The sequence below is a fragment of the Amblyomma maculatum genome, chromosome 9 (genome assembly GCF_055883805.1).
Source record: "Amblyomma maculatum isolate TAMU_Amacu chromosome 9, ASM5588380v1, whole genome shotgun sequence".
NCBI classification, from domain to species: Eukaryota; Metazoa; Arthropoda; class Arachnida; order Ixodida; family Ixodidae; genus Amblyomma; species Amblyomma maculatum.
Genome location: NC_139352.1, coordinates 76,642,236 through 76,665,295, shown reverse-complemented (window position 1 = coordinate 76,665,295; position 23,060 = coordinate 76,642,236). Strand labels below are relative to the sequence as shown.

The 23,060-nt window shown below is 49.3% G+C and overlaps 1 protein-coding gene across 1 annotated transcript in view; it reads left to right on the top strand.

Moving 5' to 3' along the window:
• Positions 1-303: 303 nt before the first annotated feature.
• The window catches only part of LOC146179470 (uncharacterized), a 165,028-nt gene continuing 142,271 nt past the window's right edge, over positions 304-23,060 (top strand). The window contains exon 1 of the mRNA XM_084579088.1: positions 304-710. Coding sequence (XP_084435214.1) covers positions 619-710 — 92 coding nt within the window. The 5' untranslated portion in view covers positions 304-618. The remainder of the gene's footprint in view (positions 711-23,060) is intronic.

Below are 23,060 nucleotides of genomic sequence, written 5' to 3'. Positions count from 1 at the left end.
GCCTCCCTCGTCATCATAGCTTCGCCTTCGCCACTGACACCACCCTTTCTCGTTTCTCCCGATCCTTACTGAATGACGTCATCAGCCGAGTCTTCTTATTCTCTTTCTGGGTCAACCATCGAACCGCTCACGTCGAATGCACAACGCCGAGTCCGCCTCTCCACGTTGGGCGCCAGGAACGGATCCCACCACCTTCTCTTATACTAGTTGCGGGCGCAGAACGCTAGATGCCGCCTCGGGCGCGCATGCGCCAAAGCATGCGCTAAGACAGCGCCGCCGCCTGAGCGCCGAGGGCGAGAGGTGGGCAGCTGCGTCCGCTGCCGGGCGAGCGGCTCCGAAGGTGCAGAGCGCCCGCGAGTGTGGTTGAGTGCAGCGTTCTTCCGCGGGTGTTGTTCGCTGCGACGGTAGCCGGCGGCGCGAGCGCGCAGTTGCGTCGTCGTCGGTGCTGTGCGTTGTGTGTTGGTGCGCGGCGTGTGTGAGAGCGGCTACGCGCGGCGGTGTTCGCGCCAGCGCATCGTGGATCTGGGGCGGCCGGCGGCAACGTCGGGTGGCCAGGGTTCTGCTGCGGGGCTGCGCCACCGGGGTGGTGAGGATGCGGACGACGACAACGGCCCGGCCATGACCCCGGAGCCCGCCTCCATGGCGCAGGATCAGCAGGAACCCGCGGCGCCGCCTCGCGCCGCGAGCAGGACCAGTGGAAACCTCAAACGGTGCGTCTCCACCTTTCGGGACAGAAAAAGGAATAAACAACGACAATAGAAAGCGCACGTAGTTTCAGCGTGGATAACCGCCGGCGGCTATGGCACCGCTGGCGGTGCACGCAACTGCACTCTCCACCTGGTTCTCTATGTGGGAAAGCGAGACCGATGAGGGAGAACCAGTGGCAAGGAGAAATCTGCAGAGCGTCAATTAGCTCTCATTTATGTTAACAATCGCAGCTCAATGGTGAGGGCAGCAGCCTGTTTATTCCGGGCGCGACGCGTGTGCCCCTAGGCCAGTCGGTTTTGTAAGTCAGCTGCCGTACGCTCGCCAGCCGGCTTGTCGCTAGAACAGCTGGCGTCATCAGTCAACTCGTAGCGAGTTCGGCTCTAAAGCTGCCGGAAGATTCACGCGTTCGACGGAAAATGTACGCTATCGTTGTTATGGTCGGGCGGTCGTGACGTACTACGTTGCTTGAGCGCAACGCATCGACTGCTCTGTGCCTGGAAGATATTCGCGTCATTGCGAGGAATGCGCCTCACTTGAACGAATGACGGTCAATGCGTTGGTCACTGAAGCGATAAACACATTAGTGTTCTAGGAAAGAGCTAGAGATGACAGGAAGATTAGAAGATTAGTTTTCAGCATGGACTGCTTGCATCTCGCATATTTATTGCTCAGTTGTGGCTCTGTTGTGGCTGGCCGTTTGTTACGATATACACGGTAGTAGTAGTCCTCTAACAATGCACTTTTCCCCGTATATAAATAGGTAACAAACGAAGAAACAAAGAGGAAAACGACCAGGGCTTCTGTAAACTACTCTGTGGGACAGATAATCCCTTAAAGTATTTTTGTACTTAAATATAGCGCGAAATGCAAAATAAATAAATAAATAAATAAATAAATAAATAAATCCACTTAGTCTACTTGTTGGATATCTTGCCAAACCTGATCTATAATTTCACACTTCACAGCAAGTGTATGCGCGCAGATGCTTTGCCGCGAAGCCTGCCGAAACTGCATGCTTTTTTTTTTTTTCTCTCTCACGTTAACCTCTTACGCGCGGTAACTCTTTCTCTGTCCTTGTCGAATCGTTTATTTTTTTGATGATTCAGTGGCACAACGCCGGCCTAGCCGTTCTGGACCACCGGTTTGTCTGGCGCCTATCCTCCCTCTTCCGCTACCTCCCGCCCACTCTCTTTTCCCCGGCTCTTTGTGCAAACGACAAACAAACAAGAAAGCGAATCCTGCTTCTCCGCAGCTCCTTCTTTTCTCGCTTGATGCTGAATCGCTCGTTTTGGCGTTGACTGAATCTTTGGCTCAGCGTCAATCCTGCAGCCACAAGCAAGGACGACCGGCGGCCTGTCAGGCGCAGATGTCCAGCGCTCCATTTCTCCCCATCTACGTCCTCCTCCTCCGTTCCCCAGTGCTTTGTGTCGAAAGCGCAAAAGAAAAATCAAAATGGTTTCCATAAGCAGCAGCGGCTCCCCAACTTCCATCGCCGGTCACCCCCGCAAATGCCACCGGCGGAGGCGAGGCGGCGGCGCGTCCCCCTCCTCTCTTGATCCGCATCCTCCCACCCGGCCGCCGGGCTCGGCGGACGCGGCGACGGGCTTGGAGCGCATTCGCCTCGCGAGGGGAGCTATAGAAAGAGGGCTTCCCCGCCGTGCTCGCGAGACAACATGGCGACGCCGCTCGATCGATTCTCAGCCTCTCGCGGGTCGTCGGTGTACACCTCTGTGCCTTTTCCTGAGCCCTGCCGGTTAACCTGTACCTGGTCGCCGGGCGCGCCTTTTCGGAGATTCGGAGACGAGTAAATAAGCTTGCCGCTGTGTCCGTCGGGCCTAACCGTCGTAAGATATATGGGTGTACGAGGATCATATCTGTCCATCATTTCCTATAATTGACTGTTGAAAGGAAAGAAATTGATGTTTCTCTATGTCCAAGGATGCTGCATTTCGCTGTGAATCATCTGGGTATGAACTCTTATATCTCAACCCTTTCCAGTTCGAAGTACTGAGCGAAGATACGGAGAGAAAAGCCACTGTTCATGGCTATGTATTGCTTCCAGACTATATTTTTTCTTTTTTTTTTGTAGCACGTACCGAAGGCCTTCCAAAGACAGTATAAACGCGTTTATACATCTGTCGATCGGATGTCACTGGCACCCATTATGGATGAAGCTGCGATATGTCAATACAGTGTTTGTTTCGCTGTCAGGTTCTTAAAATCTTTCCTGCATCTCTCTGGTTGTATTGGAACTTATTTCATTCTTCATGTTATGCATGCTGCCCCACACTTAAGGAATTGGGCCGGCCGCCTGCTTTGTCAATGAATTAAATATAACAGATACACACTTCTTCGGTACAGTCTTCCCAAAGGATGTCTCCGGGCGGATATAAAAAAAAATGAAACGAAAGGGGACCCTATTCAGTTTTATTTTTTGATATTCGCCCTGGTATTATTGAGTTTCAAGCTCCGTTCTCAGATTTCAAGGTTTCTCTGAAACGTTCCGATATTTTTTTCTGACCCGTCAAGGTTGTTGCTCTGCACTCAAGCTACCATAAGGCATATATATATATATATGCCTTATGGTAGCTTATATATATATATATATATATATATATATATATATATATATATATATATATATATATATATATATATATATATATATATATATATATATATATCTTGGCTGTGCTGGATGTTCGTATTTTCGCATGCATGGTGATGTCGATTTCGCCCGTGCAGAAAATTCCCGTTTTCGATACAGCCGCGCAGGTCTCCTGAACTGAGTTCCGACGTGCGTTTGCACCCAGAAGACCCGAACGAGAGGCTGTTTTGAAGTGCTTCCTTCCTTCCTTGACGAATGAACCGCTCGGTCGCATTTTAGGCTTCGTATTCGAAACCCGCAGCGCTCGCGGATTTTGTTTTGCTGGAGTGCATTGGCGTAGGAAGGCCACGGATTTACGCCTTCACCGCTGTACAAATGAAAACTGCATAGCTTCGCTCCATCGCCGTGTGTGGCGATCTGTACGGTGCATGGCAGTTAGTGGTCGCATTTGCAGCTTATTGGTTCCCGTAAGAGATGGGTGCGAGCTTCGAAGAACTGACTTCATTCCTCCGGCTCCGCATTACTCTAGTGCACATGAAGAAGTAAGAAGAGAAAATTAGAACTATACGAACAACACGTCAACTCTGCTGCTTGCACTTCAATCTCCGTCGCCGTGTTGTTCTTTTTGTTGTTGTTGTTGTTATTGGTCAAATGTTTTGCTTCCAGTGTCTCAGCTTTATGCGATAGCATTAAGCATTAGCATTGCTGCTAAAAGGCGATGTCGGCAGTGTCACGTTGTTGCCAGCTGTAACCGGCTGAGATTGATACACGAAACTGAGATTGATTGATTGATTGATTGATTGATTGATTGATTGATTGATTGATTGATTGATTGATTGATTGATTGATTGATTGATTGACTGATAAATGAAAGATCCAGCTGTCAACTTGACAGGTGCCAAATAGGAGAGGGGAGGAATTCCCTCGCCCCGTGTATGGGAGAGAAGGGAGAGAGACCGCAAGGGGGCAGACACGGGAAGATGGAAGGATCTAATCGATTTGAAATATATTTTGCTTTGGTTTATGAAACTAAGCGTCCAAAAGAAACTCAGCATTTAAAAGTTGCGTGTGGTGATGTATGTGCAGTCATGTAATGCGCATGTGGCTACGACTGGCATCTTGGTACATAGGGTGGTGCATGGCTGCCGACAACAAAGGGCTCTTCGGAAATTGCAGTGTCACAATTAAAGGTAATAACGTGTCCTCCAAGTTTCTATAACTTATTTCCCTTTTTTAGTTGGCCGATAACTGCCCCCTTCTTCGTCTATATCCTTCACACTTATTCACATAGCTTCAATGAATGTGAAGATGGTTGTCTAGCCTTGGACTGAAAGTTCTGAAAGACCGACAAAAAAAAAAAAACAAAACAAAAACACATGGAAACAACTCCAACCTCCGCAGTCCAATTCAATTTTTTCAAACGATTTATTTTGTCTCGTCGGGTGTTATACCGCACAACAACATCAAGCGGTGGTACTGTAACAGTTCTTCGTTGGCACTATCCGGCAACGCGCGTATCAGTACCCGATCGGGATCGATATTGGGTGGACCATATGTGAGAACATGTATGCAAACAGCTCAGCCGGAAGCGTGCTAGACAAATGGCTTAAACACCTTGTACGGGACCGCATCTGTGACCGCATCGCATAAAAGCTGTGCGACGCACAGCTGTTCATCTGGTAAACAGATTTATCTTGCAATGATAATTCTGTGCTGACCTTGATAGCTGCACAGAGACTCTCTATTACGGTCAGGCGCAGAATTAGAGTTGTGTTACTTTTTTTTTTTTTTAAATCTCATTTCCCATTTCCTTATTATTTAAAGTGAGCTTACTTTTTTTCAAAGTTCCAGTCGATCACCTTAATCATTCATGCGCGCACTGTATACTCCAGTATTTCTAAAACGCTTTTTAAAAACACGCACAGGCACTGGTTCAGTTTCTTTTCATCACGGCTCAGTGGCCTTCGACAACTTCGAAAAAATCGAAAAAAGCACATCGACGCTTGCATGTCACAGTATTTCAACCAGCGAAGTAAAATATGAGAAGAGGCAAAAAAATGCACATTTAAATTGTCGAAAGCACGCTTTGACACGCGCGCCTACTCGCATTTCAAGTTTGTTTATCGAGCAGCTCATGGCCACCATTTGGTGACCGGAGTGTCAAAACATTCTGCCGTTACATGAAATGGATGTCCTGAAAAGCCTGGTACACGTGTTCAGATTTCTTCCTGCATGTGCGCTTGCGAGCAGAGCCATGATGTTTGTGTGCTGTTTTAAACGATGCAACAGTAAAGAATGTCCGTCCGCTGCACCGTGTCTCGCGTGTAATGGTTACTGCATCCTAATTGACGTCTTTTTGTTTAGTTTGTTTTGCATCTGACTATGGCGCGGCCTGTTACGGCTGAATGGCAAACAGTACGAGTGAAAAGCAGACCGCGTGTAGAAAAGAAAAATGTAAGCATTCCCCAGGTAGCACAGAATGTGGGGCCCCAGTAGGTCCGATGTAGGCAAGTGGGGCTGGGGCAACCATCATAAAACCTGCATCGGTCCCCGATGGGGCAAATGTGGGCAAGCCCCATTTGGGCTTGCCCCTGCTCCTCCTGCATGGGTCCCATAGCGGCGTTTATTGGGCTAATGCAGAGCACATTCTTGCATCCAGACCACAAGGGTCCCTTGCCGGATATTTGAGGGCAATCCAACCTAAATGTGGGCTTTTTATGGGAAAGCCCTCATAGATCCGAAGTGAGGCCGCCCCCATTAAATCTTTGTGGGACCAATATCGGCCGTAGTGGGGCAAGAAAACGCACATACCCACATGCTGCCCAAATCGGCCCCTTGTAGGTTACTTGAGGGCAGGTGAAATATGAATAAGGGCTCAATTTGGGCAAGCCCTCGTGAGGCCCAAATGAGGCAGCCTTAGCTAAACCGCTTTAGGTCCCACATAGGCTGTAATGGGGCTGGAAGGCGGGCGTGCCCGCATGGTACCAAAATCGGTCCTTTGTGGGGGCTTTGAAGGCACGTGCAATAGCAAGTGGGCTTTAGGTTCAAAACCAACACCCAGACCAATTGGGGCTGCCCACACAAAACCGCTGTAGGTCCCACATCGGCCGTAATGGGGCTGGAAAGCGTGCGTGCAATTGCGTAATCATTGTTTCCAACTTTTATTTGCATTAGATGTTGCCCTAAATTACTGTTATAGATGATTTGTATAACAGTTGTGGCCATGTTTAGTCGATTAGAAATTTACATGGCTTTAGTTCTCGCGCTCGTGCAAATTGCGCTACATATACTAAAACAAACTGATACCTAACTGTTGCCTCTTATGTGGTTGCTTTGGACAGCCTGCAACTCGCAGTACAATATTACTGTTCAGAACACACATTTCCATAGCCTGAACTAGATGGAAGTCACTTCGGCTCGATGAATGTTATGAATTATTGTAAAAATTAATATTGTGGCTTTTTAGAAAGTGCAGACATGTATAAAGTAATTACCTAATTATGTGCCTAAATATTGATTGGGAAAACTTGGACTAGGGCTTTCCATCAATTTCCTACGTCGGACCCTTATGAGAATAATGTGGGCAAGCCCAAGTGTGGCTAGCGCTATAGAACCCACATTGGTCCTATGTCATTTTCTGAGGGGCTAACTGAAATAAAAAAAAAATGTTCCTCCAAAGCGGCTGCCCAAATCGGTTCAAAGTAGGACCATCGCGGGGAGTTGGCGGGATGTGCCCTTTTAACAATGCCGGAAAAATGTGGGCAGCCCCGCAAGGGCTGCCTGCATCGGCCCCTAGTGGGGCCAATTGGGGCTTTGTCGACAGCCCGCTTCGGGCCTACGTCGGCCCCTCTTGCAGCACCCACATTGAGCCCACCGGGGCTGTCCTGCATTGCCTACATCGGGCCCACCGGGGCCCACCCTTCATAGCCCACTTTGTGCTACCTGGGTCTAATTGAAACACGGCCGCAGCAAATTGGACCTGCGTTGTCGCTCGCTCGCCTTTTGCAAAAGGCACACATAACATCCGCTGTGCAAATATTGCGCTAGGCCTTCGCGTGCATTGAGGCCATCGGTTTTAGTGTATTTGCAAAAGCGAGATGAATGGGGACGGAAGCAGTGAAAACCGGAAAGGGACGAGCGGGACCGCTAGCGGCGAAGTGAATGCGGTGAGCGCGCTGAATGCCCGCGGCGCTTCAGCTGCCTCATAGCTCCTCGTCGGGGAAGCTGCGGGAGGGGCGAACTTTGTAAGGTTTCGACCTCGCGATGTTCTCTTTTCTGCATCTCCCCCCCTCCCCGAACCTCCAGCGTTTTGCCACATAGCGCACATGTTTAAAATTTTATTTTGTGAGTCCTGCTGTTGTTGGAATACAATACGCACGTTTGGGTTGGCAGCATGTTTTCATGGATGCAGTGACGGCTTTAACCCGGAAGAGGGGCTGGAGCCGGAGGGATGTAACGATTCTCTTCCAGTACTTTTTATTTTTATTTTTTGACAGTGATGTGGTCGTATTCGCCGGCTCTGACTCAAGCGAAACCGTTCGTCCGTTGATCCAGGACATGCGTATCGATACTTCGACCACGTGGGGTAGGACAGGCGCCGTGACGCTGAATCACGAAAGTGTGCCGGCGAACCCGCGCCATCAGATTCGTCAGTTTTACCTGGGTCAGCGGGCTTTATGGGCATCCTTTCTGAATCTAGGCAGTGCTGAATGCAACCTTGTTTAGTTAAATTGGATTTCTAATTATTTCGTAATATTTAAAACATGCTAACCTGTTCTCATGCTTTTTCATTCTAGGGTATTTTCTTCCTGTAGATAAGCCGTGGTTTAAGCCATGCATGCCATTCCGATTTGTGTAACGGTCTGCAACTGCTTATCGCTGACGTGGTCAGGAAGCGCTTCGCCGCACGGTATTGAGCTCAGAGTGTGCATTGCTTGGTAGGCTCCATTAGTGCTGGAGTGTGCATCGATCGGCTGGCATCCGGAACCGCGGGCCGGAGATCAGTTTTTATTGGGAAACGCATTAGGCGGAGCAGACTTCGTCCAAGCAACACTTTTAAAGAAGAGTGAGCACGCGCACAGAGAGTGAGAGATAAGTAAACAACCCTTCCCCCCCCTCCCCCTTTTTTTTTTGAGCAGGGGTGGTGGCGGTGGGAGGGGGGGGGGGTGATTACAAGTATATCAAGCGAAGCGCAGGCGCATGATGGACTACTTCCGCACCTAATCGAGAGGGAGAGAACATGGGAGAGCGAAGGAAGTATTGCGCCAGTGGCAGGGAAAATGGTATGGAGATACAAGCAAGAGCTTTTTGCAGCAGTTTCCCTGCACAGAAACGCTTGAACGGGTATTCGGGGCCAGGGGGCCCGGAATACTCTTGCGTCAATAAATGTTTTGCCCTTCTCCTCTAGAACCGAAAAGATTTAAATTGTGCTTTCTGTGCGGATGGTACGTTCCAACGCGTCTTCAACACTAAAAAAAGAAAAAGAAAAAAAGAAAAAAATAGCTAGTACAGCGTTTGCGTCAAAGCATATTCGTTGATATCGGAACAACTTGAGAGACCTCCTTGATTGCCTGTACTTCTTCATGCTTCCTGATCACTATACCTGTGCGATTGTGCTATATTGCCGGAAGGATTCTGCAATTTAACGTTCTTGTTTTTGGTACAACCAGAGCATCTGTTTTTAATAATTTAACAACTTCGACACGCTATCTATATTATCTATACAGCATATCTCGCTGCATTCCTGAATTTCTGCGTATTTCAAAATCACTCGCTACGCACTCATGCAATGCCGTATAGCTGTCAAGGACTTGTTACCCTGTTTTGCCGAGTTGAGTTGACATTGCTGTAACAACGCGCCGCGCTGATTGGTCATCGTGAAGGGCCGTCACGCACGACGTCATTGCAACCACAGCGTTGATTGGTGCAGGTAAAAGGATGTCACACGTCATGTCGATGCAAAGCGTCGTGCTCGTTCTGCGTGAAATGACGTCATGCATGATGCTAGGGTAACGCTCCACGCTGACTGGTCCGAACGTGCTGACGTCAGAAGTTACACGACGTCGCGAGCGCTCTTTCAGTGTAGGCAAACATTGAGCTTAAGCAAACAATAAGAGTCTGACCTTTGCAAATAGCTGTCGCCGAGTCACGTTGCGCTGCAGCAAACTTCCTTTGGTATTTATACGTTTTTAACGTGGTATGACGGAGCACGTGTGTGGTAATCTATCGTTTCACGCCTTTATCACTTATGGCAGGCGCCTTTAACGTCGTGGCTGACTAATTTATTTATTTGTTTATTTATTTATTTATTTATTTAAATACCCTAAAAACCCAAGTGGTCATTACATAGGAGGGGAGCGGCATAAAAACAGCGCAATACATACTTTTCACGCGTATTAAGTAACAAAAATGCACTTAAGAATTATACATAACATACTGATCGAAGTACACAGCACTACATTCACTATTGGATACATAGGTGCTCTGTAATTAACAAAAATGCACTTAAGAATCATACATAACATACAGATCGACGCTCCGATAAGCGATGTTCTCCGCAGCAGGTGTTTAAAGTGGGGCCGACCATTGCAAGGATGTACAGTCTTGGTCAAAAGTCCTGAAGCCAAAGAATTTTCGTCTCGGCCGCAAAAGGACGCCGTCACAGCGCCATTAAGACGTATGGCAGGCACCTTTGACGTCATGATAGACGGTTAAATAAGCGATGTTCGCCGCATTAGGTGTCTAAGGTGGGGACGACTATTGGTAAGGATGTACAGTCTTGGTCGAAAGTCCTGAAGCCAAAGAATTTTCGTCTCGAGCGCATGCAAAATGAAGCCGTCGCGGCGCCATTAAGAGTTAAAGGGCCGTGAAATGTCCTGAGCCAGTATCTTGCTGTAATAAGAAATTGTTGTCTTCCAATTTATATGCCCTTGGGCCTTGAAATATGGCTTGACGGCTTCATATGTTTGCGGCTGAAACGAAAATCCTTTGGCTTCAGGACTTTTGACCAAGGCTTACAAGAATAGATCAGGAAAAGAACTGCCACGAAGTACACCTTTACACAAACCAGGCATAGAGAACTGTCAGCGTGCGCAGCCGAGAGCTTTATCGTCCTGGTTCGTGATGTTTTAGTCGTTTTTCTTTTGCCTTCGCGGCGACGCGACAGGTGCAGAGTTCAACACTTTTCTTCCGTGCCCGACAGAGAGCGAGCCCAGTCAGCGCGGGCGTCAGCTGTAAAGTTGTTGGCCGGGCGCCCGCAGTGTCGCCTTCTCCCTGGCGGCAGCTTGTATAATAAAGAGATCGTGGAGCCGCTAGAGTTCGTCGCGCGCTTGCTGCTGAGGGTCCGTGCCCGTTAACCTTGCCTCCTGTTTTGTGACGGAGGAGCGACCTGTCGCATTGGTCGCGGATTTGAAGAAATGGAAAGGGAGAAGGAAACGCGGAGGTGCTGAGTGAAGGTGCCTGAAAAAATGCCTTACAAACGAGAGAGAAAGAGAACAATCGAAATGCAGGAAGACTACACGTGGCAACGGGAACAAATGAATAGAAAAAGGAGAGAACAGAGGAATAGAAAATCAGTTCGGCGCATGCCCGTATGCCATTACAGCTGGGGTGCACAGGGCGCGCACTGAAAGTTCATAGCCTTGAAATGAACCCTGAGCCCTTTAGGAATTTTAATTGCGCCTTCACAGCTTTGCTCTCGTATGAAGGCTTAGTCCAAGACTCCAGAATCGTGGCTTCTGTGAGGGGGTGGGGAAAAAGGCGGCGGAGCTTGTCAGCAAGGAAAAACTATTTTGCATCGAAGAATGCGTCTTCGCTCGATGTGGTCTTCTTCTGTGTATACTACTCCGTTTTTATGCTCGGTTATGCAACCTATCCTTCTATATACGCCCTTATATGCTAGCAATGCATGACTGCTCCTTCTTCTATTAGGGGGCGGGGTGGGGGGGGATGTATATGACCCCATATCCCAGAATGACCTGTTCGGTCACGTATATGGCCGTATATGACGTCACTTGTTTAATGTGCGCGATGTAGTGGGCCCTAAAATACATTTCTTCGTTGAAACTGAACCCTCGCGCATCACACTTGAGGGCGAACTGATCGGGCATGGACTCGCAAATCTTCTACGCCGCCTTCCGCAGTGTGTTTTAAGGGGACACAGTGAGGCCGAATCTCTCAAAAATCCACAGACCTGATCTGGACGAACTGGTCTCGGACCGAGCCACGGTCGTCGAGGCTACTCGAGAGAATAACAAACTTGTTTACTGTGTCGCAAGAAGTCACTCGTTGAGCTGCGGAAATGCTTAGATAACCCATTTGGCAGGACACCATGCCATTTCCCCTCTGCACGTCAGCGCGCCTCCCTTAGCTGATGTTTGTTCGTCTCCGTCTCTGTCGACTTCTTCCGCTTCTCTCTCTACTGATGAGGGCAAAGAAGAAAAATACAATATTGCGTTTGACCTCACTTGTACGGCGGCCCAGAGTAGGCTCACAATAAAGAGTCTCGCCTTCACGTTAATCCAGCTTCCACAAGCGTACCTGCAGCATGCATGGTTGAGAGCCCTAGTTGGAGGATGATATAACGCTGACGTAGCGTCTCTCGAAGCAATAATAATAATAATAATAATAAAGTAATAATAATAATAATAATAATAATAATAATAATAATAATAATAATAATAATAATAATAATAATAATAATAATAATAATAATAATAATAATAATAAATAATAATAATAATAATAATAATAATAATAATAATAATAATAATAATAATAATAATAATAATAATTAATTGGTTCACAGAAAGGGAAAGACGCAGTATCTGTCACACTTGTTTCTGTCGACACCTGAACCGCGCCGTAAGGGAAGGGAGGAAGGTCGGAGTGAAAGCGCAAAGAGAGAAAGGGGTGCCGTAGTGGAGGGCTCCGGAGTAATTTCGATCACCTAGGGATCTTTAACGTGCACTGACATCGCACAGCACACGGACGCCACTTCGTTTCGCCTCCATCGAAACGGCGGGTGGGATCGAACCCGGGTGCTCCGTCACAGTAGTCGGACATCTTACCACTGCACCACCGCGGCGGGGCGATCGGAATATGTCTTTAGATTTTTGCGGGACAGTTGCGGTTGTCACCCAGGTCTCGTTAGCGGCACGGTGTGACTGGGGACCGTTTCGCTGATATACAGACTTGGAAAGTAGCGATGTCTGTTGCAGTAGCAGCAGCGCGATATAATGCCAACTCTAGCGCTTGCAGTAGGTTGGTTCCGACAGACCACATAAGTACGTCATCGCCGTTCAGTGGTCGATCACGGTCCTCTTGACCGCAGCGCGCCCTTTATGCCACTGAACTGTGGCGCTGACCGTAGGGCCATAGCAACAATGCGAGAAATACGTGTCACAGAGTTCTGATCCACTGGACATCATGTTTCACGGCGCCCAACACCGTCGTTCCAATACGTTCGTCATGCCCGGTCAGTCGTCGTAAATGCTGTTGCAGTTGCGAAGGCAAAGGTGGCGACGTAAATTGACAGCCCGATCATATTTTCGCCTCTGCCCTCGTCAAAGCTTTGCCAGAATAGTTTAGTTCTAGCATCAGAACAGCGAATACAAAGTGACGGTTAGCTGGCAGCGAGCTCTAGACAAATTTTACTTGAGGATGAGAACTGACGAGCGACAATTTCTTTGACCGGTACGACGTGACGTCGATACGACGCCACAACGTGGAGCGGACGATTGGTAGCAGCTGACGATGTGGGGGTTTGGTTGGTTGTACAACTTTTAATTCCATCGGAAATGGGGAGTCGTGCGCCCGCGGATTAGAGGCTGGCAGGTAGCCCTTGGCTTGTTGCGGCCTCTTCCGCAAGGTAGACGCTGCGGTGCTGGATCGCAAGGTCCGCGCTTCCCAGCAGGGTATCCCAGGCTTCTCTACTTGTAATATTTTGCCCTATCCCTGGAGATTGTGGGAACTCCCAAATTATGTGGTCAAGGGTCCCTCTCGCCCCACAGTGTTTGCAGAGATCATTGTCCATAAAGTCTGGTAGCGCGTGAAACGCCCAGACCGGGTTCATGAACGTATTAGTTTGTAGCCGCCTCTACGCGACAGCTTCTCTATTATTTAGCCTAACATCTGGCGGTACCAGTCTACGTCCCAATTTATAATGGTCGATGATTTCGCCGTAATTTTGCAGACGCTCGTCGTATGCCCAGTGTTCGGGGCGCTCGACCGCTACTCGGAAGCAGAGAGCTCGGGCTAGCTTGTGAGCCGCCTCGTTACCAGGGACGGCAGCGTGAGCGGGTGTCCAAATTAACTGAATTTTCCTATTTATCGTTCTTTGGGTGAGGATTTTGGCCGCCTCCGGCGATATCCTCCCCTTCCAGGGGGAGTAGCGATGCTTCGCTATCACAGCTGGGTCGTCAGCGCTGGCCCTGGTCCGAGAGCGTAACTACTATACACAAACACGCGGACGTCGTGTTGGTCTGGTCGCGGCGGGTCTGGCATATGATGTCAGTGAACCCGGCAGGCGACTTGTCGCCCATGTGCCGCCCGCAGCAGCGGCAGCTGAGCAGCTGCTAAAATTGGCCTTCCTTGGCCCCCGGGAATGCGTGGCGTCGCCGTGGCTGTTGCTCGGCTGCCTTTCCCTGACCGCGACGTCGACGGGGGCGAAAGTGGTCCACGGACTCCCTTTGCTGCTGCTACAAGGCCTGGCCTCCGCTTCTGTTGCCGCCGCCGAGGGCTGTTCGCCCTCTTGCGCCGCTTCCTCGGCTTGGTTGCGTTCCGACGTTGGGGAGAGGAAAAGAGGAGGAGGGAAAGGGCGCCTCAAATTGGAGCGGCGCCTGGGGAATTCGTCGCGGCAGGGTCGACGCCGCACGGCCGATTCCGGGAGTGTGAGTCACTCCGGAATCACTCCCTCTCTCTGCCGGTTTTGCTCTCTTTATACTCCTTTCATTTCACTGAACCCTTTACAGCAGTAGCTGCATCAAAAAAGCTCCGTAAATTACGGCGCCCAGTCGGAAAGAAACTACAGAAAATTTTTTGATGTTACGACAGAATTTCGGTGCGGCTTTTGACGGGAAACCTGTTGTGACAACAGAACATTCTGTCGTAACATCAGAAATTTCTGTACTTACAACAGAAAAGTGCTACAGAGCTACAGACAACAAAAATATACTACAGAAACACAACAGAACTGCAGAAAAGTCTGATGGTTACGACAGAACTACAGGATATTTTGTCGCATTTTTGACACAGTTCTGCAGTTTTTTTCGACGTAGTATATACGACAGCATTGGTATTACCACTAGTAGTGTTGCCACTCACTACGGTGTCGCTTGAACGTGATGAAAGCTGATTTCGAGATCACGTGACCCCTCTCTGACCAATGAATGAGGAGCACTGCCGCGTACATTTGCTTGGCAGGAATTGAAAGGCGGAGACCTTAACCCGTTGCAGCTAAACAATTCGCATTCTGTGGATATGACATCCAGGCTCTTTGTGACCCTGTTCGGTGGGTCTTGAATCACGTCTTCTCGAATGGAGACGCGAGGAAGGGCAGTAGAGAAGAAAGTGCAGGGTAGCGCAGTATCTCCCTCCGAGGGAGGGCGCTATGGCGGTGTAAATAAGCCGATATCGCCACAGTCGAACAGTCTTTCAAAGAAACGAACTTCTTGGAAACGTTTGAGGAGCAAATAATTTGCATTGAACAGCTGTGGCAGTCTCGCTTCTTCTTTTACATGCGCGGGTCTACAGCTGGTGCGTGTCAGCTTTTGACGTCAGGGTTTGCGGCATTGAGCACGACGTTGTGCAATTTACGCCAATTGTTTCGAAACCGGCACTGTGGGCGCTGAAAAGCCATACTTATGCATTCACTGCCGTCCTTGCACGCGTAATTATAATGCTGGCGGCATTTGCTGAGACATTAAAATTCACGGATAGGAAACGTGGGTACACAGCAATGTAGTGGAGGAGCGATTCCAAAGCGTGTGAACGCGCAATTGTTCTATTTCTTTCTCGGTTGTCTTTGAAGAACTTTTTTTTTTGTCATTTTATTCCAGGGCAATGAAAACGCGGGGGGAAAGGTTGTAAAGTTGATCAGGATTACATCACAAATGGTACCTGCATAACTGATTGATTGACGAAGAGAAATACGACTACGGAATCATTAAGGTGATGTTAGCTAATTTTGATTGTTTCTGAATATTTATACGGCTATAAATATAGGCGGAAATACGAACGTTTGTATAATAAATCAACGCCAATTCGTCATCTGCCAATGAAGTACAAAGAATTCATCTCTGTGTGTGTTTTTGTTTTCTTTTGTTACTGTTATTGTTCGCATCAGCTTTTCAGTGACTTTGCCTTCCAGGCTCCAGCAAACGTCCCGCATGCTTTGACGTTGCCATTTCCACTTAGCGTTCATAACTATGCCTCAAAAGACCGTTTCTGCGGGTGTGTTGGAAACTCGTACAGCTCTGCGAGCGTAAACTTCAATCCGAATTTTTGCACTTCGTGTTATCAGTGGTACGCCCGAGCGCCGACGCCACCCTGTAAATATTGAAAGCGGTTATTAAGGGCCAGAACCTGGATTTTTGAGCAGATGCAGCCTCAGTGACGTACAAGCGGGATGCAAAAAGAAAGATCTTCAAATTTTTAACACAACGGGAAGGATAAATTTTCACTAGAGCAGGTGCTGTTCCAACAGGAACTTGACATATGCACGTTCCTCTTTTGCAACAGTTTTTTTGTAGTTTTCTGTAGCCCTAAAATAACCGATACAGTTATCCATTTACCATTTCGGATATGCTTCTCTCATTGGTCATTATTTTTGGCTGACGTAGTCGCGGTTTTAGACAGCCCGTGAGGAGAAGCGACCTCATTGGCTATTGTACCTTCGATATGCAGTCAATGGAGGTCCGGTGCGTGCGTCAAGTGGCGAAGGCTGCTGTCGACGTGGTGACCTGCTTCCTTGTGATTACTGCGATTGACCTCCTGTTGCTTTCACCTGATGTGTCCGTCATCGTGGGCGTCACGGCAGATGAAATGGAAAATGTATAATGAGTTTCTATTGAAGGCAATCCTAGCCTCTTTCACTCCCTCGTCAGGGTACGTTGTAGCTGTCATCCGTCTGATGGATGGATCATTTGTCGAACACAGTGGCATAGTGGGAACTAGGCACTGACTCAAAATGTAATCGTGAAATTTCCTTTTGATTATAGCGAGGGGAAAAGCGGAACATTTCATGCGTTTCGTGTTGTAGCATAAAGTTTGTGGATTGACACCGGTGATATATTTTCCCATCAAAATGTGAGCGCAGTTTTGTTTAAAGAAAAAAAAAGGAAGGAAATTGAACAGAGCGCGCCAGATTAATTTCGACATGTGAGGACCCCTGCGTAAAAAGGGGAGGGGGGGGGGGGTTACATATGCTATGCGTCCCGCAGTAAAAACAAGAGTTCTGGAAAAGGTTCAAATGAAGCCAAAATTGGGTAGAAGGCTTCTGTAACATAGACAAGCATTGGAGAATAAGTTAGGGGTTCGTAGGGCGGGTATTAGGAGTCGAACCCAGGCCCTCTGGCCTCCTTTTGATTGCGGGATGAACGCACTACGTGCAGTCTAGGAAGCGTATTTTTTATTTTGCATTTAATTATTTCGCAAAACTATGCAAACTGGCCGAATAGCCAAAGTGAGCTTATCCACAGGCAACTCATCATGAATGTTTCAAGTTGGTCACTTTTTCCACTACACTGATAAACTCAGTTTACAAAACACGTATTACTTGTCGGACAGGAAGATAAGCATGGTGAACAGCCATTCGACGTTTATTTCTTATATGCTATGCAAACCTAACAGCACTAGCAGATCATACGGCACCCCATCATCATCATTATTTACTTATAGAAACCGAGTACCGGGCTAAAGATAAATCCTTGTGCAAATTTCGCTGTGAAACATCCCGAAGAAAACCCCATTTCAACAACTTATAAACACATGCTCAATAGCCTTTCTACATAAAGTACAGTCGACACCACATGATACAAATATTTCCTTTCCCGCTATTATATACATGTTCCTAACAACTGGCATACCGCAGTGGTTAGGAGCGTGTTAGGAGCAGACGTCGAAAGGTCAGTGGTTAGATTTTCAATGTTCGCCGGTTCTTTGCAGAAGGCGAGCATGGAAAGCATTTTTTTTTTTTTTTCGCCGTTCTCGACTGCGCGGCGCTTTCTACAATAGATGACCTCGGAGAGTAACTTCATTAAAAGCCGACTGCAACTGACTTTAACGGGGACAATTAGGAGCTCGCGAGCGACCTGTCGAACAGAAAGGATGTCCGACGGCAATCAATATTGGTTCGTGAATGATCCTCCAGACCAAAGAAGGTGTCCGACGGAGACCACTACTGGCTCTTGTTGAACCGCCAGACCAAGGCATCTGTACTACTGCTATTAATATATTTTTTTTTAGTGTTAGTCACCCGTTAGGTTAAGACAAGTGCGCGACAGACCGATATCGTTTCATAAATAGTCAGCCAGACGAAGCCAAGCGTCCACTTGAGAACAGCATTTGATAACGATAGACTGACCAGACTCAAACATATGTCTGACGGAGATCAATAGTTATTCAGGAATGATCCTCCAGACCAAAATAACATTTTTGTTTTCGTGAATGATGCGCGAGACCAAAGTGCCGGGTGGAGAACGACCGACGTTCGTTCATTAATGACCTGCGAGACGAAAAAAAGTGCCCTGCCCAATGTGGGCCGATATTGGTTCATGAATGGTACGTGTCCTATAGGGGAACAATATTGTTTCACGAATGAGCCGGCATCCCGAAGCAGGTTTTCGACGGTGAATAATATCGCTTCACAAAAAACCCTCCAGCCCTAAACAGCTGGTATACAAGGAACATATTACCGACGGCAACTGATGTTGGTATCGTGAAGGACTTTCAGACCAACACAAGTGATCAATAGGCCAATATTGATCATCAATGGCCTGCAAGACAAGAACAGGTGCCCAATACGAGAGCAACATTCGTTCATGATTGAACCGTCAACCTGTAACAGATGTCGGACAAAGACCAATTTTCGCTCGTGAGTGACTCGCCAGACCAACGCAAGCATCCGACGCTGGTCAATATTGGTTCATGATTGATTTGTAGGTAGTACACATCACGACTGCAACTATAGTATCGGCATATGGTGGGACTACTTTCGGCAGTGCGGCTGTACTGATTCCTGTTTGACGCTCGTAACGCACCGTCATGAGTACTTCAATCGGTCTAAGGCTCATGGCCGCTCTTACCTAATTATGAAATGTATTACTTTTTAAATCTTGTTCTGGATTGCAAATGGAGGTCCACTTCTCGTTTCAGGCCTTGCCGCACTTACTTTCGAGCCAGCGACGGCGTTTCTTGCGGAATAAAAAGTTTCGGTTTAGTTCCAGATCGCCTGATGTGAGGCAGCAAATTAAGGCCAGTTCCAGACCCCAGAGATCCAAATGGGGCTTGGAAAGGGGAAGGTGAAATCACGGGCCACTCCGCCCATAGAGAGCTGCGTGTTTGCTGCACACGCATCACCCATGACGAGGATTCCTGCACGTACACGATTCGGCGCGCGTGCTCGAGCACGTGGTCAGCCTAAGCGCTCAGCGGAGCTGAGAGGGTGGTGCTGCTGTCTGGAAGAGAAGAGCAGGTCGCCCCTGTCCATCCGTCTCCTCCTTCTCCGACAGATCTTGCGCAAGGCGGCGGGACCAGCCAGCTGCTAATTACACGGCGCGCCGACTCCACTCGGCCACCAGTCCTCCCCTATTCGAGTCCGCCGCCTCCGCTCCGGTCCCTTCCTGGTGGTGCGGCGCTCTCTTTGTTGCCTGCGCGCTGCCCGCGGTGGCCGCCGCCGCCGCTGCTGTGACGGATCGGCGGCGCTCTCGTTTGATGTTTCTCGTGCCGGCGGCGAATTACTCTCACAGCGGCGGCAGTCAACCCTTTGTGGCCTGCTCCGCTTGCTCTGCTTGCCCTGGCCTCCGATAACGAGTCTCGGTCGGTCAGTCCTCGTAGCAGGACAGCTCATGGCGCAGGAATGCGCGCTGAGCAGACGACCGACTTTTCCGTCTGATCCGCTCCAGAAGCTCTCCACTGCTCCTGTGTGGAGAGCGCGCAGGTGTGAAGGGAAGCAATTACCAGGGCCGAGGGCGCAATCAGCTCTTCACACCTGTCGAAAACGGTGCAGAGCTTACGAAAGCCCGCAGAGATGTAGAACGTCAACCTAATTGCCGACTCGGCGATAATCGGCTAGTAAATGTGCGTGCATAATATGTGATTACTCGGATGGGTTGCGATTCGCTCCGTTAAACCCACATTGTATTAAAGCGTACCGTCATTGGTTCTGCATAACGTACGGTTGTCGTTTATACCTGCCAGAAGCTGCTTTCCGAATCAGCGCTATCGCGCATGCGCTGTTGCCTCGGCAGTGCTGCATAGATCTATAGGTAGACACGCTCCCGCGGCTCACGACGAAGGCGATAATTGTTAGTCAGCTGACGGCGATGCGAATCTTTTGAAAACCAACGCTGCGTGCACGAGTTGACCGATAAACGGCGCGTGTTGCTGAAACGACGTTTCTCCGAACGAATTTTGTTTTTCTTTCGTGCTCGCGCTTGCGTGTTTACTCCGCTAGGTGCGAGTGGCGGACAATGGAGAAGCTTCGGGGCGTGTCTCTCGTGCGTTGATGATGAAGCGAGTTCACTGATTAAGGGCAAACCCGCCTCCCCACCATGCCTCGAGTGCATTCAGGCTGCATGCGCCTTGCTGTGAGTAGGGCGTAATTGTTTCTCCGTGCGGTCTGGTATAACGAATGCTTTGAGAGGCCAGGTTCAGACTGCAACTCGATGGTAACTTCTCTGACGTGTGCTCGTGGCGTCAGTCTGCGCGTTGGCCAATGAGGGCTCGTGAATCGTCGTTTGCTCTTACGCTCGCGTTTGCTGCGCCTTTTACACGACGAGTAGTCCGAGCCGAGCAAATTAGGGTCGCAGTGTTATTTTGTTTGTTTGTTTTTTTTCCTGCACTTCCGGTACTGCGACCCTCTTCATTATTTTTCTTCTTTTTGCAGCGTGTTACCCGTGTCGGACAATCCTCCCTCATTTGTTTCCTGCGAATTAGGCCGCTAAACCCCGTCTCTTTTTTGTCTGTCTAAGCTAAGTCGCTAACCTCTACAATACTAAACCTACGCGTCGTGTTCGTAAATGTTCTGTTTTTAATACACAGCAAACGATGCCACTCCTGCATCGTTTGCTGAATACAATGCTACTCCTGCTTGGGCGCTGCAGCCTGCAGTATGTTCAAAATAAATAAATAAATATATAAATATGGGTCGAGCTCGAAGTCATTTACCACGTGTGTCCCACCACCGCCGCTGACCGCTTATCTTTGACCCTTCGTCTTGCTTCGCGGCTTCCTTTGGCGGTCCTGTTCTTTAAAGCCGCATTACCAGACTTTACATAGGGCCCGACACGCTATATGCACCGTTAACCGAAGTACTACGAGACCATGGTACTACTGCCGAACACGCTCTTCCAAGTGTCACCGTGTTCTTTATCTCTCTCTTTCTCTCTCTCGAGGCATTCAAGCAGGAGAGAGACTGCCACTGCTGTGGCACGTGCCTCTCTTCCCTCTCCCACCACTCCGCATCCTCTTTTACCGGTCGGCCCGTAGATCACCGCAAATAGTCGTCGCCGCTGCCACCGCCGTTGTTGCTGCTCGGCGGCGACCGGGCGAGCGGAGCGCGACAGATTGCGGTCGCCTCCTGCTGCTTTGGCGGGCCGTGGTAGCGTCCCGCTAAGCTTGCATTCCCCCCCCCCCCCCCCCCCCCCCTCTATCGTTGGCGACCGTTTTTCTAAGCGTCTCGTCCCCGCTTCTTATCGCGCCTACAGAATGGCGAACTGCGTGCTGTACACAAATACGGAGGGAGGGTGGAGGGGGGTGCCAGGTTCAGCCTGCGTGACCAGTCCTTTGCATTCTACGGTAGCTGCTTGGGGAACCGTTGCACTGCTGTAACCGTATCATTCTTTTCTTACTGCGCAGGCGAGGGTTAGGGTAGAAATAAAGCAAGACTGCACTGCCGCATGGTAGGGGTCAGGGAACACATAAAGGACGCTGTAGGCAACAGGACGCTGAAAAAAAAAAAAAAGTCAGAGGACCAGGGAGCATCTAGCGTTTATAGCACGAGGGTTAACAGATGCAGCCCCCTTCTTCTTCTCCAGCCCCCGCCCCGTATTACGGCCCGCTCCCGTCCTCCTCTTCCCACCAAGGACGGGTCGTCGCGCGCGGGTCACGCCAGACAGACTAGCCGGAGAGCGGAGGGGGGGAGCTCCCCATTGAATGAAAGCGAGCCGCCCCTACGATATGGGACACTCGCGTGCCGTCCACGACCCGGCTGCTGCTGCTGCTGCTGCTGTGTGCGTCTGTATTTGTGCATTCTTTTCCTGGTTGCATGATGGCACAGCGACGTGCGTTCGCTTTCACGCTGGTCCAGCGAACAGCCGCCAGCCCACGGAGACCCAGTGCTCCCTGAGATGCCGGCGTGTGCATTGTGCGCCATTCTGCGTCGCTAAATGCGTGCCTGAGCATTTGCGCTGGAAGCTGAGACCGAGAAAGTAAAATGAAAAAAAAAAAAAATTAAGGAGGCGGCCCTGCTGCTGCTCTTGGGGGTGGTCGCAGTGTTTTCGCCCAGCGATGTGCAGGTTTTTCTTGGTTCTTGTCGATGGTGTATACACGGGTGGTCTTCGAGTGAAGTACGCGCGCACACTGTGGGCTTTCTAGAGCGCGTGCTGTGTGCGTGACCATGTAACGGTTCTGAAGCGTGGCTGAGCTGACCCGCTCTCAGAAGCTGCGTTTCACATGCGGGCTTTTCGCTGGTGGAAATGCTGGGCATTTTATTCGAAGAAGGGGAGTGTGATCTGACGAGGCTTTATGCGTTTCGAGCAAAAATGATTGAGGTTTAACACTGATAATAATAGTTACGCGAGGTGAAAGCATTGTCTTGCATGGTTTTGCGCCGGTTAAGCTGGTATTAGACATGGGCAGACATGGTTTTCCAGGGATTAAATTGCCGAGATTATGGAGTCGAGGACGTCAACTACGACAGGAAACGTGTGTTCTGTATCTGCTATCAAAGGTTAAATGCCAAGTAGTGGTATACGCCAGAGGTGGTATTATGGTTCAGCTATCCACACTATAGCGGCGTTTACATGGACTGTTTTTACATGCCGTGAGCTGGAGCGTTTAGATGGACGCCCACTAACTGAAATTCAGATCCTAGGTCCCTGGCCACGGCGATCGTCTGCGGTGAAGGCCTCCCAGGCACTGCTCCGCTTTATGAAAAGCACAGGACTGATCGAAAGGCTATGATTTTTTATGTTACGTGATATGACTGCGACGTGACTGTACTGATGTGACTGTACTGTCATCACCCATCCCTCTCTTACCCACAACTTTTATACCCACCTACCCCTCTCCCCCAGTGCAGGGTAGCAAGCCAGTTCCTTTACCGGTTAACCTCTCTGCCTTTCCTCCTCATCTTCTTCCTCCTCCTACATGGACTCGACAGGAGCGGAAGAGTTGTCGAGTCGAAAAACGTTTACCGGGTTCATATAAACCCCGTCGGGTCGGGTCGAAAAGACGACGGGTCGAGTCCAGTCAACTCCCGCGCAGGGGGGTGAGGGGGGAGGGGGGGTTGACTGGACTCGGCCTC